At 41.1% G+C, this 21,215-nt stretch overlaps 1 protein-coding gene across 1 annotated transcript in view; it reads right to left on the reverse strand.

Moving 5' to 3' along the window:
• Nucleotides 1-10,830: 10,830 nt before the first annotated feature.
• The window catches only part of LOC108306442 (polyunsaturated fatty acid lipoxygenase ALOX12-like), a 271,605-nt gene continuing 261,220 nt past the window's right edge, over nt 10,831-21,215 (reverse strand). The window contains exon 7 of the mRNA XM_037739695.1: nt 10,831-11,786. Within this exon, the coding sequence (XP_037595623.1) occupies nt 11,391-11,786 (396 nt within the window). The 3' untranslated portion in view covers nt 10,831-11,390. The remainder of the gene's footprint in view (nt 11,787-21,215) is intronic.

Below are 21,215 nucleotides of genomic sequence, written 5' to 3' on the forward strand. Positions count from 1 at the left end.
TCAAGCTCCTGTCGCTGGGATGGGCAATTCCCCTCTGGCAGGCTGATCTTAAATGCTCCTTCTGCGGGTGCCAGCTGAGTTCTGCCTAGTGTTGAAAGCACTGCATTCCAATGCAAAGGCCCCCCATTGCTAAGCTCTCCCTCTTCCAGCTGCATAGATTGTCTGTCAGTGCCTTGCAGCCACTATTGGAGGATGGGCGGGGGCAGTGTCAGCACTCCAAGGCTGTCTTTACTACCAGAAAATTGTCTCTTTCAGCAATATGAATTTAAAACCAGATACTGTGATTGTTCACCAGATTTTTGGCCCTTTTGAAGGCGGTTCTTTGTGTAGACTGGTGTCAAATTTGGTGTTCCTGCAGGATGAAAGATTGGTGGAGGCTTCTATTTGGCCATCTCACCCGACCTCCGCCCTCATCATGGTCTTAATTTACATTTCTTTGACGATTAGTGATGTTAAGCACCTTTTCAGATACTTGTTGGCCATTTTTATGTCTTCTTTTGCGAAATGTCTATTCAGATCATTTTTCCATTTTTAATACAGATTATTTGCTATTTTGCTATTGAGTTCTTTGAGGCCTTTAAATATTTTGGTTATTAAGCCCTTGCTGGATGGACAGTTTGCAAACATTTTCTCCCATGCCGTAAGTTGTCTCTATACTTTGTTGATCGTTTTCTTTGCTGTGCAGAAGCTTTTCAGCTTAATGTAATTCCATTTGTCTATTTTTGCATTTGTTGTCTGTGTTTTTGAGGTCTTACCTAAACAATTTTGCCCAGACCAATGTCCTGAAATGTTTCCCCAATATTTTCTTTAGGTAGTTTAATAGTTTCAGGTCTTACATTTAAGTCCTTAGTCCATTTTGGTTTTATTGTTGTATATGATTAGAGACAAGAGGATGGTTTTATTCTCAGCATCTGGTTACCCAGTTTTCCCATGACTATGTTAGAGACTGTCTTTTCCCTAGTGTATATCCTTTGTCAAAAATAAGTTGGCTGTAAATATGTGGATTTATTTCTGGGTTCGCTATGATTTTTCTATTGGTCTGTGTGTCTGTTTTCATGCTAGTACCATGCTGTTTTGGTTACTATGTATGGCTTTGTAATATGGTTTGAAGTCAGAGAGCATCATACCTCTGGCTTTGTTCTTTCTGCTCAGAATTGCTTACGCTATTCGGCGGGGGGGTCTCTCTTGGTTTTATATAAATTTTAGGATCAGTCTTTCTATTTCTTTGAAGAATGTTATTGGCATTTTGGTAAGGATTGCATTGAATGTGTAGATTGCTTTGGGTAGAATGGAAATTTTAGCAATATCAATTCTTCCAATTAATAAACATGGGGTATCTTTCTATTTTTTGTGTCCCCTTCAGAATTTATTTTATGAGAGTTTTATAGTTTTCATTGTAGACATTTTTCACCTCTTTGGTTAAATTTGTTCTTAGGTATTTTATATTTTTGTAGCTACTGTAAGTGGGACTGCTTTCTTAATTCTAGGAATTTTTGTATGCTGATTCTGTGTCCTGCAACTTTACTGAATTCATGTATCAGTTTTAACAGTTTTTGGTGGAGTCCTTAGGTTTTTCTAAATATAAGATCATGTCATCTGCAAACAAGGATAATTTCTTTCTGTTCAATTGTGATACCCTTTATTTCTCTCTCTTGACTAATTGCTCTGACTAGAACTTTCAGTACTATGTTGAAAAAAAGTGGTAAAAGTAGGCATTCTTATTGTTTCAAACCTTTGAGTAATTATTTTGAGATGTTTCTTCTATACCCAGTTTGTTGAGAGTTTTTATCATGAACGAATGTTGAATTTATTGAATGCTTTTTTAGCATCTATTGAAATGATAATAGGATTTTTGTCCTTGATTTTGTTGATGTGATGTATCAATTTATTGATTTGCATATCGTGAACCATCCCTGTATCCTTGGGAGAAATCTTAATCGATCATGGTAAATGATTTTTTTAATGTGTTACTGAATTCAGTTGGCTAGGATTTTGTTGAGGATTTTTGCATCTGTGGTAATCAATGATATTTGGCTAGATTTTTTTTTTTTTTAAATCGAGTACTTGCCTGGTTTTGATATTAGAATGAGTTTAAAAGCATTGTGTTTTCTTTAAATTTTTTTGGAGTAATTTGAGTAGGCTGATATTAGTTCTTCTATGAATGTTTGGTAGAATTCAGCAGTGAAGCCATTTGGTCCAGGCTTTTCTTTCACGGGAGACTTTTTACTACTTTGATTTTATTGTTATTGGCATGTTCAGGTTTTATATTTCTGATTCATTCTTGAAAATATTTATATGTCTAAGAATTTATCCATTACCTCTAGATTTTCCAATTTGTAAGTATATTACTGTTCATAATAGTATCTTATAATCTTTGTATTTCTGTGACATCCATTGTAATTTGTGTGTGTGTGTGTGTTTCTAATTATATTTTAGAGGTTCTTTTTAGTCCAATCGAAGATTTATTTATTTTTTTATTGTGTAAAAAACAAACTTTTTGTCTCTTTTGCCCTTTGTATTTTTAGTCCTGATTTTATTTATTTATGCTCTGAACTTTATTACTTCTTTCTACTAATTTTGAGTTCATTTTGTTCTTACTTTTCTTGTTCCCTGAAGTGCACTGTTAGATTGTTTATTTGAAGTCTTTTTATTTTTTCATGTAGGTGTTTGTTGAGATAAAATTTCCTCATAGTACTGCTATTGCTTTGTACCATAAGTTCTGGTATGCTGTGTTTCCATTTTTATTTGTTTCAAGAAATCTTTAAACTTCCTTCTTAATATTTTATTTACCTATTGGCCATTTGAGAGCTCATTAATTTCCATCCGTTTATGCAGTTTCCAAAGTTTCTCTTGTTACTGATCCTAGTTTTATTCTATAGTGATAAGAAAAGATAGCTGGTATAATTTTGACTTTTTGAATTTGCTGAGACATGTTTTTTGGCCTCCATGTATTGATGAGAAGAACATGTATTCTGTAGCAGTAGGATGAAATGTTCTATAAATGTTAGGTAGGGTTTTTTTTTTTTTTTTTTTTTGGTGTAGAGTTTAATTTACTTCTTCTGTCTAGATGTTCTGTCACTGACAGAACATCAGGAAGTGGGATGTTTAAGTCCCCTACCATTATTGTATTAAAGTGTCTCTCTCCCTTTAGACCTATCAAGCTTTCCCTTTGTATTTAGGTGCTCTGGTGCATACATATTTATAATTGCTGTATCCTCCTGCTGAATTGACCCTTTTTTCATTATATAATGACATTCTGATATGGTCTGGATATTCATCCCTCCAAATCTCATATTGAAATATAATTCCTAGTGTTGGAGGTGGGAGCTGGTAGGAGGTAATTTGATCATAGGAGCGAATTTCTCATGAATGGCTTCGCACCATCCCCTTGGTGCTGTCATCACATTAGTAAGTTGTCACAGATCTGCTTTTTTAAAAGTGTGTGGCACCTTTCCCCACTTCTCTCTCTTGCTCCTACTCTCACCACGCGAGACACATGCTCCCTCTTCACCTTCTGCCGTAATTGTAAGTTTCCTGAGGCTTCCCCAAAAGCTGAGCAGATACCAGCACCATGCTTCCTGTAAAGTCTGCAGAATTGTGTATCAGTTAACTCTCTTTTCTTTATAAATTATCCAGCCTCAAGTATTTCTTTATAGCAATGCAAAAATGCCGAATCCACCTTCTTTGTGTCTTTTTACAGTTTTTGACTTGAAGTTTATTTTCTCTAACTACTCTTACTCCTTTTTGGTTTCCATTTGCATAGAATATCGTTTTCCATTCCTTTAGTTTTAGCCTATGTGCATCTTTATGTATGAAGTAAGTTTCTTGTAGGCAAAATATGGTTGGATCTTTTTTTTTAATCCATTTAGCCACTCTGTCTTTTATTTGGATAATTTAGTCAATTTAATGTTATTTTTGATAAGTAAGAACTCACTATTGACATTATGTTAGTTGTTTTCTGGTCATGTTGCAACTCCTCTCTTCCTTACTTTCTTTTTTACTGTATACCTTTGTGGTTAAGTGATTTTTCTCTGGTAGTGTGTTTTAATTTCCTTGCTTTTTATTTTTAGTGTATCTATTATAGGTGTTTGCTTTGTGGTTTTTGTGAGGCTTACAGAAAACATCTTATAGTTATAACAAATTATTTTAAATGTAACCAGTTATTCAAAATGAAAATTAATCACAAAGAAAAGGAGAAAAAAGGAAGAAAACTTTATACTTTAACTCCATCTCCCTACATTTTTTATAATGCCTGTGTCTTAACAAATTACTGTGATTATTACAATTTTTGATAGATTTTTCTTTTAATTTTCAAACTAGAGATATGAGTAGCTTATACATCACTAGTGCAGTAGTAGAGTATTTGTTTATGTATTTACTTTTACCAGTGAGTTTTATACATTTAGATGTATTCTTGTTATACATTAGGATCTTTTTCTTTCAGAATGAAGAGCTCCCTCTAGCGTTTCTTATAGGATAGATCTGGTGATGATCAATCTTGGTCAGTTTTCATTTGTCTGGGAAAGTATCTCCTTCATGTTTCATGGATAGTTTCTTGGATATAGTATTCATGACTGAAAGTTTTTTTTCCAGCCAGATGTGGTAGCTTATACCTGTAATCCCAGCACTTTGGAAGGCCACGGCTGGAGGAAAACTTAAGCTCAGGAGTTCAAGACCAGCTTGGGCAACACTGGGAGACCTTGTCTCTACAAAAAATTTGAAAATTAAATCCCAGCACTTTGGGAGGCCGAGGCGGGTGGATCACGAGGTCAAGAGATCGAGACCATCCTGGTCAACATGGTGAAACCCCGTCTCTACTAAAAATACAAAAAATTAGCTGGGCATGGTGGTGTGTGCCTGTAATCCCAGCTACTCAGGAGGCTGAGGCAGGAGAATTGCCTGAACCCAGGAGGCGGAGGTTGCGGTGAGCCGAGATTGCGCCATTGCACTCCAGCCTGGGTAACATGAGTGAAACTCCGTCTCAAAAAAAAAAAAAAAAAAAAAAAAAAAAAATAGAAAATTAACCAGGCTTGGTAGCTCATATCTGTAGTCACAACTACTCAGGAGGCTGAAGTAAGAGGAGCACTTGGACTTCAGGAAAATTGAGGCTGCAGTGAGCCATGATTGTGCCACTGCACTCTAGCCTGGGTGACAAAGTGAGGCTCTGCCTCCAAAGAAAAAAAGCATTTTTTCGTCCCCCTTTTTTTTTTTGAAATGGGAGTCTGGGAGTCTCACTTTTTTGCCCAGGCTAGAGTGCAGTGGCACAATCTCGGCTTACTGCAACCTCCGCCTCCTGGGTTCAAGCAATTCTCTGTACCAGCCTTCCTAGTAGCTGGGATTACAGGCGCCTGCCACCACACCCAGCTAATTTTTGTATTTTTAAGTAGAGATGGGGTTTCACCATCTTGACCAAGCTGGTCTTGAACTCCTGACCTTGTGATCCACCTGCCTCAGCCTCCCAAAGTGCTGGGATTACAGGGAGTGAGCCACTGCACCCTGCCAAAAAAAAAAGTTGTTTTTTTTTTTCCTTTGCATTTTAAATATGTTTTTCCACTCCCTCTTGGCCTGTATGGCTTCTGCTAAAAAGTCTGTTGCCAGACAGAGAGCTCGTTTACATGTTATTTTCTTCTTTCCTCTTGCTGCTTTTAGGATCCTTTCTTTGTTATTGACCCTTGAGAGCGCAATTATTATATGCTTTGGGGTGGTCTTATTTGGATTTGAATCTATTTGGTGATATTTGACCTTCCTGTATTTGTATATTATTATCTTTCTCTAGGTTTAGAGAGTTTTCTGCTGCTATTTCTTTGAATAGCTTTCTACACCTTGCTATTTCTCAACTCTCTCTTGAGAGTGGACAGAGGGAAGGCACAGAGGCTGGGCTGAAGGGGAGGAAGCTGGGAACCCAGAACAGGGATACTGCACACCAGGACTCGTTCTGGCACCCACCAATTCCTGTGGAAGGGGTGAGTTTAAAAGGCAAGGAGCACCATGGACCTCCAGAATCCTAGCAAGAGGAGAGCTCTCAACAACCAGAGACCAGAGATACTTGAGTTTGCAGGAAGAGATGTCTAGAGAAAAGGTAGGGGCAGAAATACAGCTGGTGCAGAGTCCAGAGAGTTTGGTGCAACAGTGTCTTACTGGAGTATAGCCAGGGACACCCATGTCTCTAGGCTTGACTTGCTCCCACAGGACACTTTAGCCCTAGGAGCACAGTCAGACCTGAACTCTGCCGGGTGGTCTTGCCCATGAGACGGGACCAGTCTAACCTGAGCATCTCTTGGTCTGCTGGCCTCTCACAGAGCCCCAGCCTGGCTGCACCTGCTTGCAGTCCAGCTGCCAGGTACCCCCTTGGGGGCCCACAGCATAGCTCCTGTGCTGGTGGACCATGCCTGACCAATATATGGCTCCAGCAGAGCAGCCTTCACAGATGTGCACCAGGCTTCCCTCGCCATACTTGTCAATGTTGTTGGGCATGGAACACAACAGCTCTGCTGCCAGCAGTGCCCTGGCCCTGTGCCAAAACTGCAATTGGCACAAAACTAGGTATGGAAAACAGCAAACCCTACCCCTTCCCTGAGCAGCCACCACCACCCATATGAGCACACACACAGCTGCACACACAGTCCTACTCCCAACACCACCCTATCTCCATGCTAACACCACCACCACCACAAACATGCACAGTCACTGGTGGAAGACCCCATGTTACCACTTTTACTGCTGTGATTGCCTGCATGGAGGCTGGTACCACAGCACCCACTAGCACCCTGCTGCAGCTAAGGAGCATTCATCTTGCTGTGGTGCCACTGCTGTTGCTGCTGGTATATGCAAATGAAAACTAATCCAGTGGCCACCACCCTATAAAGTACTTTGGCTGGTACCACTCATTGGAATGATGTGGCCAGTGGTCCAGAAGCATCTTGGTCCCTCCAGCACAGGTTCCTAACTTTGAGCCAGAGAGCAAAGCTGGTGCCTGATACCAGTCCCCTAGGGTTACAGCACACAGTCTAGGAATCTTGAGATGAGACAGCTCCCTAAAATCTTCCAGAAATAAAGCCAGTTGACTGAACCCACTTTATACACAAACCCCAAAAGTCATCAAAAAGGACTAAATTAAAAAAAAAAGAAACTCATCCAAATGACTGCAACTTCAAAGACTGAAGAAACATCAGCCCACAAAAATGAGATAGAACCAGCACAAAAACTCTGACAATTTTAAAAGCCAGAGTGCTTTCTTTCCTCCAAACAACTGCAGTAGTTCTTCAGGCAGGGGTTCTTAACTGAGATGAGATGGCTGAAATGACAGAAATAGAATTCAGAATATAAATAGAAATGATGACCATTGAGATTCAGAAGAATATTGAAACCCAGTCTAAGAAAGCTGTGAATCACAATAAAATGATATAGGAATGGACCAGCTAAATAGCCAGTATAGAAAAGAATAATAACCGGATACAGCTGAAAAGCACACTACAAGAATTTCATAATGCAATCACAATGCAAGACCAAGCTGAGGAAAGAGCGTCAGAGCTTGAAGACTGGTTTTCTTAAATAAGACAGGTAAGAATAAAGAAAAAAGAGTTGAAAAGGAATAAACGAAACCTTTGTGAAATATGGAGTTATGTAAAGAGACCACGTATATGATTTATTGGCATCCCTGAAAGAGATGGAGAGAATGGAAGCAACTTGGAAAACATATTTCAGGGTATCATCCATGAGAACTTCCCCAACCTAGCTAAAGAGGCCAACTTTGAAATTCAGAAAATGCAGAGAACTCCCACAAAATACTTCACAAGAATATCATTCCCAAGACACATAGTCATCAGATTCTCCAAGGTTAAAATGAAGGAAAAGATGTTAAAGGAAGCTACAGAAAAAGGACAAGTCACTTATAAAGGGAATCCCATTGTACTAACAGCTGACCTCTCAACAGAAACCCTACAAGCTACAAGAGACTGGGGACCTACATTCGACATAATTAAAGGAAAATTCCAACCAAGAATTTCATATCCAGCCAATCTAAGCTATATAAGCAAAGGAGAAATAAGATCATTTTCAAATAAGCAAATGCTGAGGGAATTCATTGCCACCAGAATTGCCTTACAAGAGCTCCTGAAGGAAGCCCTAAAAATGGAACATTACTAACAACTGCAAAAACACACTTAAGTACATAGACCAGTGACACTATAAAGCAACCAAACAAGCCTGCATAATAACTAGCTAACAACATAATGACAGGATAACATCCACACATATTAATACTAATCTTGAATGTAATGGGTTAAATGCCCTGATTAAAAGGCACAGAGTGGCAAGCTGGATAAAGAAGCAAGAACCAATGGCATGCTGTCTTCAAGAGACCCAACTCACATGAAGTGACACCCATAGGTCCAAAATAAACAGATGAAGAAAAATCTATCAGGCAAATGGAAAACAGAAAAAAGCAGGGGTTGCTATCCTAATTTCAGACAAAACAGACTTTGAACTAACAAAGATTAAAAAAGACAAAGAAGGGCATTACATAATGGTAAAAGATTGAATTCAACAAGAATGCCTATCTTATACATAGACACAGAAGCAATTAGTTAGGCAAAGAGTTGTTAGATATGACACCAAAGCATGACTCATAAAAAGAAAAAAGTTGATGCACTGGACTTCACAAAATTAAAGCTTCTGCTTTTTGAAACATACTGTTAATGAAATGAAAAGGCAAGCCACAGACTGGAAGAAAATATTTGCAATCATATCTGATAAATTAATTGTATCCAGAATATATAAAGAATTTTCAAAGCTCAACCATAAGTTCGCAAATAACCTAATTGAAACTAGGCAAAATTAGGCCAGGTATGGTGGCTCATGTCTATAATCCCAGCAGTTTGGGAGGCAAATGAGGTGGAAGGATAACTAGCACCCAGGAGTTTGAGACCAGCCTAGGCAATGTAGTAAGACCCTGTATCTCCAAAAAAATTTGTTTTTAATTAGCCAGATATGGTCCTGCACACCTCTAGTCTAACCTACTTGGGAGGCTGAGGTGAGACGATCACTTGACACCAGGAGTTAGAGGCTACAGTTATATAGAATCATTCTATTGCACTCCAGCCCTGGTGACAGAGCAAGGCCCTGGCTAAAAACAAAAACAAAACAAAAACTGGGCAAAATATTTGAACAAACATTTCATCTGGATGACTAATAAGTATTAAACAGGCAATAGTTGTGTATTAGAGTTCTCCAGAGAGACCCAATAGGATTGATGAAAGATATTCAATATCATTAGTCATTATGCAAATGCAAATTAAAACCATAATGAGATATCATTATGGTTTTAAAACTATTAAAAGGCTAAAAATTAAAAATACTGGCCATACCAACTGTTGGTGAGAATGTGGAGTAACTGTTTCTTGCTTTCTCTTTCACAGCAAATCTTCACCCAGTGAAGATCTACTTCCTCACCCCCATGAATCACGCTTCCTCCACCTCCACTTCCCTGAGATAGCACATCTTTTTATTCACCAGTGACTTCCATATTGAAAAATCCAAATGTCGCTTTTCTGTAACTCTCTTGATCTCTCAGCAGCATTTGAGACAGATAGTCATGCCTCTCTCCTGAAACACCTTCTTTTCCTGGCTGCCATGGATTGTTCTTTTTTTGTTTTCCTCCTACCTCAATCATGTCCCTTTAACTTTTCTTTTTTTTTCTTTTTTCTCACTCCACTCCCTCCTCTCAATTTGTAAATGTTGGATCACCCTAGAGTTACATCCAGGGTCAAATTCTCTAGTGTATCTACAAACTCTAGAGAACTTCATCCAGTACAATGACTTTAGATACTTCTGTTTTATAATGACTCTAACATCTGTATTTCAACCTATACCTCTTGTAGAACTCCAGCCTCACATATCCAGTTGCCCTCCCGACATGTGCAAATGGGTCTTTATAGGCATTGGAAGCCTCACATGGTCAGAAAATAACTCTTGATTCTTCTCTCATCTCCTCACACCTGTTCTTCCTCCTCGCCCCAACTCATGCCCTACACTTTAATCTCACCTAATCTCAGTCATTATCCATGTTCCTTTGTTTCCTTGCCTCTATATATCGTTCTGGCTGGAATGTCCCACCCCTGACTGCCCACCTGGAAACCTCCTCAGCCCAAATTTCAACTCCTTTGCAAAACCTATTCTCACATTCCCCCCAACTCATAGTGTGTGTTCTGGGTGTTTCCATAGCACTGTGTATATGTGTCTCCACATATAAATTGATTGCTGCTAGACTGAAATGCTACAAGGTTAGACTCTGTGTAGGAGTCTGAAATCTGAAGGACATTCAGATACAGAATGAAAGAGATACTGAGGTACCTTGTAGGTAGGGTGGAGGCTAGCAAGCTTCTCATTGTAGCTCCAGCAATAACCTCAGCCATCAAGTGACTGTAACTGGTGCAGCTGGAAATCAGAGCTCCGGACCCTGGTCTTGGCCAGAAGCCAGGCCATGGGGAGATTCAAGGGCAGAAAGAGCAGAGGTGGCGGACATCCATGTCGAGGTGGCTGGAGCTAGAGCAGGAGAGAGAGTGGGGGGCTGAGGACCTGTGTATCTAAGTCCCTAAAAAAGATCAGTGACTGGTAGAAAAATGCCCTCTTACCTGGATGACCATGGGTAAGAGTCTTCCATCGGGCTGAAGCTTCAGCATGACCAAAGGGGCTGCCATGTATTGCTGCTTGAAAATGATGACATTAGACTTGACCCCATCCAGCAGGGAGAAATCCACTTCAAACAAAGATCCAGCCTGCAGGGGCGGGGGCAGGGGCAGGGACAGGAATATAAACAGGGTTGAATTCATTTCTGGAGCTGTCTTTCTGTCATTTTCCAGGGTGGATCCTTCCTCTACCCCTCCAAGTCTTTTTTACTTTAAACTCCAATCACTTTCCCCAGAACCAAACAATTGAATGCAAAGTTTCATGACTGATGTCTTCCTTCAGACTAGGAGCTCCCTGCAGTGAAGTTTCTGGTTTTCTACCACATAAGACCCCCACACCCAACCTATTCTTCAGTTATCCCCTATTCTGTCAGTTTTAGCCAACATAGCAAAAATATTTCCTTTATCTACCCATCTTCCCCCCAAAATAGATTCAGCTTTTAGCTCTCCAAAGCTTTGTTTAGTTTTTCTTGCTATTTTTCTCCAGAAGCTTGAGCTGCTCTCTAAGACCGATACATGCTCAGTGAAGAAGGAAGAGAAGAACATGGAGACAGAAGAGAAAGAAAAAAAGATACAGGAGGAGATGCTGTAGATCAACATTCTCAGCAGGGGCTATTCCTTCTCTCCTCACTGCCCAACCCCAGGACTTTCGGCAACCTCTAGAGCCATGTTTAGTTGTCACAACTAGGGGGATGCTGCTGACATCTAAGGGGTAGAGGCCAGGAATGCTACTAAACACTGTACGATGCACAGTAAAGCCCCCCCACAGAGAATTATGTGACGTAGAATGCTAATAATGCCAAAGTTGAGACATCCTAAGTGCAAATGCAGGAGGGTGTAGGATGGAGGAGATGAGAGAAGGGGCTGGAGATGGGAGGAGAAGGAAGCAAAGAGAAGGGAGATGGGGGTAACGGAGGTGGTGGGAGCGGCTGGGATGCTAGATGGGCAGAGAAAGCCCAGCAGCACCTGGAGTTCTTTCTCCAGCTGGGTCTTCAAGTCTTCCATCCCTGCAGGCAGCACCAGGTGGGCTGGGAGGCTTGAAGAATGCCTCAGGAGCATGGGGTTTGCACCACTGAGAAACTGGTACCCAAAGAAGGCATCAACCTTCCAAGAATCATAAACGCACTCTAGGAACATCAGTTGGGGAGCACACTGTGAGCTCTGAGCTCCTAACCCCACTGACACATTACTCTTCCATTCTCTCTCCCCCATCCCTTTCAAATCCCTGGGTTGGAAATCTGAATACTGGTTTTGGGAGGTTATGGAAACTGACCAGCCACGGGAGTCTTTCCACGTGGGAATATTTTTTTGAAATCTTCCAGCCTTCTCACACAATTTGTGAAATCCAGTGTCCCCTTGATGGCCAAGTCCTTCAACCTGTGGAAAGAATGGAGTACAAGAAGATCAAGGAAGGATCCTACCTTGCAACCTGGGAAGTGCCCAGCCTTAACCTGGCACTCACCCTTTTGATAGGGAGAACTTAAAGTCTAAATTCTTATCCTCGAGGAATCGCACGTCCCTGGGAAGGTCTGGTTGCCTATTCCCTGCTATAGGCACGATTAACCCATCTTTCCAGGAGCCCCACCTAAAGGAAGAACATGGAGGTAGGGGGAAGGGGGTGGGTGGCGGGTTTCTCGGCATCTAGAAGGGGATCAAGGACTTTCTGGGGCACACTGGTACACCTTGTCACTCCTCCGCGCTCAGGCCTCTCCATCAGCCACCCTCCTCTGCCCCATCCTCCTTCACTTCTCCCCCTCTCCCTCATCTTTCCCTGTTTTGCAGTAGCCTCCCCCTACCCGCTTCTTCCTCAGCACCCCGGGGCCGCGCCCCTTCTCCATGGAGCTCACCAGTAGCCTAGGGCAGGTAGATAATCCCGTTGCCCTGCACCCAGCGGTAGAAGGGGAAAAAGGCCTCGCCCCGGGCCCTGCACTGAGATCCACTTGCAGAACCAGTCGAGACTCAACAGCCCCTTGTGCTTGCACAGCTTCACCATCAGGAGGCGCCCCAGGTGCAGGGGGACGTCGATCTCAGCCTCCGCCTCCGCCTCCTGCGCGACAGGACGCAGCTCAGTGTGGGGTTTGGGGTGTTCAGGGAGCGTGGTAGGGTCGGTGAACCTTCAGAGAATCCTGGTTCCGCTTTCCCCTCGGAGGGAGATAACTGAACCAGGCGGAGGTGAGGAGGGACAGCAGCTACAGTGGGGTGCCAGCCTCCCTCCTCCTGCCATGTCTGGGGAACCCCTGCGCACCCCAGCGGGTGTCTCTGGGTCTCTGCTCCTTCCACTTCAGCAGGGAAACGCCTCTCCTTTTCCTTGCCGTATCAGACTTACCAAGTGCACCCGACCTGACTCTGCTTTCCGGGTTTCTCGGGGCTGGGGCTCCGACTGCAGGCTGCCCCGACTGGCCCTGGCCCTGGCCCCAGCCCCCAGTAACTCTACTGCACTCCAGGGCCCTAGCTCTCTCCGGGGTCCGCACTCACCTTTCCGCACACCTGCGACAGCTGCACCAGGTTGGGGGAGCCCGCGAGGAGTGAATCCCCGGTGGCTACGGGGACCCTGTACTTGCCCATCTTGCATGGACCTGGAGGGGGATCCAAGGAGAAATCTGCTAGAAGAGGATCTGAGACCCAGCTCCCAGGGAACCACGCCCAGTCTAGAGTGTCTGTTATGTTTGGGTTTCCCCACCTCCCACCCACAGATTCCTCCCTCACTAGGAGGAGCTCTGGGACTATGCCAGGCTACGGGCTCTGTATCCAGGGTTGCTCCCAGCAGCTCTGGAGGGTGCAGCCCCACCCATATTCACTTGGCAAACACTCCCTGATGCCAGTTTCACCCCCTGCCATGAGCTGAACACACTGGCCTGCAGACAATGACAGCTAAACACTAGCTCCCTTGTATGTGATGATGATAGTTATCATTTGTGGAATGCTTCCTTGAAGTGTAGGGGTGTTTTTCAATGGACAGCTGACACTTCCGGTCACCCACCACTTACCTCTCTCCTGGACGTCCTGTGCTATGCTGAACAAAAGGGCTTGAACCCCCTTCCGTCTCCTCATGTTGAAAGGCTCAATCAAAATACTTGGCTAAAGTAAAAAAGTATACAGATATACCTTAGTATTTTGTTTTAAACTGAAATCATAAATGTTGAGCCATTCATGAATTTTTAATAAAGGGCCAATGCATTTTCATGGAATGGGAGTCCATAATAAGAGCTCCCCTAGGTCTTTCTTGCATAAGCTATATCCACATGAGTTGATATTTTCTTAAAATGGAGCTAGAACCTAAAGGTTCTTGTGGGGAAAAAACCTAACTACAGCCTCTATTTAGATCTTTACAGTTTTCTCAAAACCATTTATAGTTGTATGGCTGACTTTTAGTCATCAAATTGACAGTGATTTTTAAAAGATTATTGATTATATAGTCAAAGTGTTCAACTTATTTTAATAAAACAATACCTGTTGAGAAAACTGGCTAGACATATGCAGAAAGCTGAAACTAGATCCCTTCCATACTACCTTATACAAAGGGTGGCGAGCTGGGGAGAGATGCCAGGTGTAGGTGATGGGGAGGAAGGCAGCAAATCACACTGCCACGTGTGTACCTATGCAACAATCTTGCATGTTCTTCACATGTACCCCAAAACCTAAAACGCAATAAAATAAATGGGAAAAAAAAAGATTAACTGAAGATGGATTAAAGATTTAAACCTAAAACCATAAAAACCCTAGAAGAAAACATAGGCAATACCATTTAGGACATAGGCACAGGCAAAGGCTTTGTGACTAAAACACTAAAAGCAATGGCAACAAAAGCCAAAATAGACAAATGGGATCTGATAAAGCAAAGAGCTTCTGCACAGCAAAACAATCATCAGAGTGAACAGGCAACCTACGGAATGGGAGAAAGTTTTTACAGTCTACCCATCTGACCAAGGGCTAATATCCAGAATCTACAAAGAACTTAAATTTGTAGGAAAAAACCAATCCCATCAAAAAGTGGGTGAAGGATATGAACAGACATTTCTCAAAAGGAGACATTTATGCAGCCAACAAACATGAAAAAAGATCATCACTGGTCATTAGAGAAATGCAAATCAAAACCACACTGAGAGATCATCTCACACCAGTTAGAATGGCGATCACTAAAAAGTCAGGAGACCGATGCTGGAGAGGATGTGGGGAAATAGGAATGCTTTTACACTGTTGGTGGGAGTGTAAATTAGTTCACCCATTGTGGAAGACATTGCAGTGACTCCTCAAGGATCTAGAACTAGAAATATCATTTGACCTAACAATCCCATTACTGGGCATATACCCAAGGAATTATATACATCATTCTATTATAAAGACACATGCACATTTATTGCAGCACTGTTCACAATACCAAAGACTTGGAACCAGCCCAAATACCCATCAATGTTAGACTGGATAGAGAAAATGTGGCACACATACATTATGGAATACTATGTAGCCATGAAAAACTATGAGCTCATGTCCTCTACAGGGGCATGGATGAAGCCGGAAACAATCATTCTTGGCAAACTAACACAAGAACAGAAAACCAAACACCACATGTTCCCACTCATAAGTGGGAGTTGGACAATGAGAACAATGACAATGAGACAAAGGAACAATGAGAACACAGGGAAGGGAACATGGGGCCTGTCAGGGGGTGAGGGGCTAAGGGAGGGATAGGATTAGGAGAAATATATAAATGATTCAGTGATGGATGCAGCCAACCATCATGGCATGTTTATACCTATGAAACAAACCTGCATGTTCTGCACATGTAACCTAGAACTTAAAGTACAATAAAAAAATCGAGTATCTCCTAAAAAAACCCACAAAAAACAAAAAACACCTGCATGTTTATACTCCTATTGGTTTGTTTATAAATTGCATCATTACAACTATAACTGACATAAAGAAGTTTTGTTTTGTTTTGTTTTGTTTTTTGAGACAATCTTGCTCTGTCAACCAGGCTGAAGTGCAGTGGCATAATGTTGGCTCACTGTAACATCCACCTCCTGGGTTCAAGCAATTCTCATGCCTCAGCCTCCCGAGTAGCTGGGATTACAGGCGCCCCCACCACGCCCAGCTCATTTTTTTGTATTTTTAGTAGAGACGTGGTTTTATCATGTTGGCCAGGCTGATCTCAAACTCCTGACCTCAAGTAATCCGCCCACCTTGGCCTCCCAAAGTGCTGAGATTACAAGCGTGAGTTACCACGCCTGGCCATAAACATTATTGGAAGTTTACACGAGCATTCATGATTAACATAAAGCTCAGTTGGTGGACAGCAAAGTGCCAGGCATGTCAGAAATTAGCCTACAGGCCATGTGCATTGGGCCTGCTGTGGGCGTGTCAGTCTCCTGAGAAGTTGGTTATGGGTAGGTAATTTAAAAGCTTCTATTGTAAAATCTAGTTTCTCTGACACTGCCCTGTCCACTGTAGCCACATCTCCCAATACTCAAGAATCCTAACATGAGTGGTCATGACACTCATTCACGTTATTCACAATAAAACCCTCTATCCATCCTTCCTCAAAATCAGAAACACTCTCCTATCCTCCCCATTGACTTCAACCTCTGACAAGCTTCATCTCCACTCTATACCCTACCATTATCCTCTAGAGCCTCAACTTCTCTGTGAAGAAGATCCTTCTAACATTTTAGCAACATATTCTCTCCACTTAACCTCCAATCCCCATTTTCAGTTTCAGTCACCGACCAGTGCAATCACAGCTTAGACTTCATTTGTCACTTAAAACCCTGAGAATACATGGACATAGGGAGGGGAACATCACATATCAGGGCCTGTTGGGGGGTGGGGGGATTGGGGAGGGATAACATTAGGAGAAATACCTAATATAGGTGACGGGGGGATGGATGCAGCAAACCACCATGGCACATGTATACCTATGTAACAATCTTGCATGATCTGCACATGAGCCCCAGAACTTAAAGTGTAATTAAAAAAAACTCACCTACAGTATTCTGCCCATTTTGTGATTTATCCACTAAGCCCATGAGCCACTCTCCCCTTCCTGAAGATTACGACTGGAGAGAGTAGAAAGAGAGAGAAACTGAGTTTCTGAGGATTTTCCAGGTCCTGTGAAATCCAGCTCAATTCTCTTCCTTGGGTTCTGTGAGATACCCAAGCGAGTTTCCAATAAATCCCCCTTCATTGCTTGAGTTAGCTTGAAGTAGGTTTCTAGAACAATGAACTTTATCATATGTAAGGCCCCCCCCAAAAAAACAATCCTGTCAGGAGTGAATTCAAATTGCGGATGCATAGAAAGACATTATGAAGCCAAATAGCAATGAGTCTCTCTCAAAAGTTGAGGTATAAACATAAACTTGTGTTCCTTTTCTAATAACTCTCCCTTCCTTCTGAGGAGTAGTTTGCCTAACAGTTTCATGGCTGAGTCCACAATTTTCAATCATGCTTGTTTAGTAGTATAATCTTGTTTCGAAATTCAAGATTACTTCTTTTATAACGTCCATCTCAAAGTCCATTCTAGGCTCATCTCTTTGTCTCCAGCCTCCTTTCCTAAGCTATGTTCCTCTCCACCTGTCCTAACACAAGCTAAACCTGTTTTTGAACCTAGACGCTTACAGTAAAGGAGAAGGCTTTTTTTTTTTTTTAAATGGACTTTCCCTTTTTGTCTCTCTTTTAGTTTCATGTTCTCATACATCCTCTATGAAGGATGCAAAGAAAGAATGAAAAATCCACATAAGTAAGTGGTCAAAGGTATCTCTCCAATCTGCTACTTGTTACCTGTGTGAACATGATGCTTCTTATAAGCAATGTTTGGTTTTCTTGGAGCAATGTTCAGCTTCATGCCTATCTTTGCTACCAAAAGAACACCTTTCAGAATGGAATTGTATTTCATCAGGACACTATCTCAATGTTATTTTCAGGTTGGATGTTCCATTGTTTGGCCTTGAAAAACTGCAGTCTGATGGTTTCTGCCCCTCTGCTAGTCCCACAACCCTCCATTTGGAGCCACAGGAATCTCTGACACCCTCTTGTTTACCTTTTAAGGGCTACAGAGAAGTAAAATGAGTTGAAAATGGCCTCCATCTTCTAAGGCACAATACATTATGATTATTTCAGGCTTAGCACTCTTGACCAGTGTCTCATTAAAAAATGCTTAGTGAAATTTCATCACTAAAAAATCCCCAGACCAGTAGCGAACATGAGTTGCTATATTAAGATATGCCCCCAAATTCAGAAAAAAATATATGCCAAATAGCCCCCTCTTTTCCATAATGGAGGAAGAAGACTGAAATTGCAATACTCTATACTGCTAAGCAATCAGAACTCTTCCACAATAAGTTTATGTCACTACCCTACACTTCACTGATGGCACTAGGAGATTCATTTTCTGCCAGTTTTCCCGTATCAGTCAAGCACACTATAGAAAACAGTTGGCAGTCTTAAATTAGAATAATTAGAGAAGGGTTTGTTTACAAAGGAACAACTTACAGTAGATAGCATGGGACAGAACCAAAAAGGGACAGTAAAGGAGCCTGAGGTTGGCAGCAGTGTGGCTGGCACCATACCGGGGCCCAAAGGAAAGAGAGAAGAGAGGGGTAACTAGCCAGAGAGTATGAAAGCCCATGATATTATCCTGCCAGGGAAGAAAGAAGAGTGCATAGATATAGAAAATAGATTTAAAGAGACAAATAGCTGTGTTGAGGAAACTCAAAGAAATTCAAGATAACCCAGAGAAGAAATTCAGAATCCTATCAGATACATTTAACAAAGAGATTGAAATAATTTAAAAGCAGCAGAAATTCTGAAGGTGAAAAATGTAATGATATACTGGAGTGCATCAGCGTCTCTACAGAAGAATAGACTAAGCAGAAGAAAGAATTAGTGAGCTTGAAGACAGGCTATTTGAGAATAGTCAAATTAAAAAAAAAGAGATACAAAATGAAAATACACAGAGGCAAGACAAAAAAAGACTGAGGCACATCTATGAGATCTAGAAAATAGCCTCAAAGGGGCAAATCTAAGAGTTACTGGCCTTAAAGAGGTAGAGAAAGAGATAGGAGTAAAACGTTTAAAGGGATAATAACCGTAAATTCTCAAACCTAGCGAAAGATATCAAAATCCAAATACAAGAAGGTTATAGAACACCAAGCAGATTTAACCCAAAGATGACTACCTCAAGGCTTTTAATAATCAAACTTCCAAGGGTCAAGCATAAAGAAAGGATTCCCACAGCAGCAAGAGAAAAGAAACAAATAACATAAAATGGAGCTCCAATAGGTCACACAGCAGATCATTGGAAACCTTACTGGCCAGGAAAGAGTAGCATGACATATTTAAAAAGCTGAAGGAGTAAAAACCATTTACTCTAGAATAATACATATTGTGAAAATACCTTTTAAACATGAAGAAGAAATAAAGACTTTCCCATACAAACAAAAGCTGAATGATTTCATCAACACAAGACTTGTTCTACAAGAAATGCTAATGAGTTGTTCAGTCTGAAAGAAAAGGACATTAATGAGCACTAAGAAATCATTTGAAGGTCCCAAACTCAAGTACACAGAAAAACACAGAATATTTAAACACTGTTACCATGATTTGTAAACTATTGTTTTTTTGTTTGTTTTTGAGATGGAGTCTTGCTCTATCACCAGGCTGGAGTGCAGGGGCACCATTTCGGCTCACTGTAACCTCCGCCTCCTGGGTTCAAGCGATTCTCACATGCCTCAGCCTCCTGAGTAGCTGGGACTACAGGTGTGCGCACAATGCCCAGCTAATTTTTGTATTTTTAGTAGAGATGGGGTGTCACCATATTGGCCAGAATGATCTCAGTCTTTCAACCTCATGATCTGCCTGCCTCATCCTCCCAAAGTGTTGGGATTACATGCATGGGCCACTGCGCCCGCCTTGTAAACCACTCATATTAAATAGAAAGACCAAAAGATGAACCAATAGAAAATAATAACTAAAACAAATTTTCAAGGCAGACACAGTACATTAAGATATAAATAGAAAGAACAAAAAGTTAAAATGTGGAGGATGAAGTTAAGGTATAGAGTTATTAGTTTTTTTTTTTTTTTTTGCTTGTTTGTTTATGCAAGCACTGTTAAGTTGTTATCATGTTAAAATAATGGCTTATAAAATAGTGTTTGAAAACCTCATGGTACCCCAAATCAAAAACATATAACAAGTAGACACAAAAGTAAAAACCAAGAAATATGCCACCAGAAAATATCACTTCACTAAAAGGAAGACAAGAAGGGAAAAGAATGAAAAAATAAAAATAAAGAAATAAAAAAATAAAAAAAAGAAGGAAGGAAAGAATGAAGAGAAGACCACAAAACCACCAGAAAACAAATAATAAAATGCCAGGAATATTACTTGTCAGTAATAACACTGGTTGTAAATGTACTAAACTCTCCAATCAAAAGACATAAAACAAGACCCAGTGATCTATTGCTTAAAAGAAACACACTTCACTTATGAAGACACATATAGACTAAAAATAAAAGGATGTAAAAAGATATTCCATGTTAATGGAAACTAAAAAGGAGCAGAAGTAGCTACACTTATATTAGACAAAATAGATTTCAAGACAAAAAATATAAGAAGACAAAGGCCATTATATAATGATAAGGGGCCAAGTCAGCAAGAGGATAAAAACTGCAAATATATATGCATCCAACCCTGGAACACCCACACATATAAAGGAAATATTAGCAGAGCTAAAGAGAGAGATAGACCCCAATACAATAATAGCTGGAGACTCCAACACCCCACTTTTGGCACCAGATATTCCAGACAGAGAATCAATAAATATCACACTTAATCTTCACTATAGATCAAATGGACCTCATAAATATTTACAGAACATTTCATCCAACAGCTGCAGAATACATATTCTTTTCTCGGCACACAAATTATTCTCAAGGATAGATTATATGTTAGGTCATAAAGCAAGTTTTAAAACATTCAAGAAATTGAAATAATATCAAGCATCTTCTCTGACTACCATGAAATAAAAGTAGAAAACAATAAAAGGAGACACTTTAGAAACTATACAAATACATGGAAATTAAACAATATGCTCCCAAATGACCAATGGGTCAATGGGGAGGTTAAGGGGTGAAATTGGAAAGTTTTCTGAAACAAATGATAATGGAAACACAACATGCCAAAACTGATGGGATACAGCAAAAGAAGTACTAAGAGGGAAGGTTATAACTGTAAGCATCTACAGCAAAAAAGAAACGAACTTCAAATAAATAACCTAACAATGCATCTTAAAGAACTAGAAAAGCAAGAGCAAACCAAACTCAAAATTAGTGGAAGAAAAGAAATAATGGAGTTTCTGGGGGCGACGATCCAAGATGGCCGTTTAGGAACAGCTCAGGATTGCTGCTCCCAGTGAAAGCGCAGAGGGTGAGTGGACGCCGCGTTTTTATTGCCCACAGACTAGGAAATTCCCGGGCGGAGGTGCTCCACGGTCGCCAGCGCGGCTGTTTCGGCCAGCGCTGCTGCTTTGCCCCGCGC

This window comes from Cebus imitator, unplaced genomic scaffold (genome assembly GCF_001604975.1).
Source record: "Cebus imitator isolate Cc_AM_T3 unplaced genomic scaffold, Cebus_imitator-1.0 Scaffold72, whole genome shotgun sequence".
NCBI lineage: Eukaryota > Metazoa > Chordata > Mammalia > Primates > Cebidae > Cebus > Cebus imitator.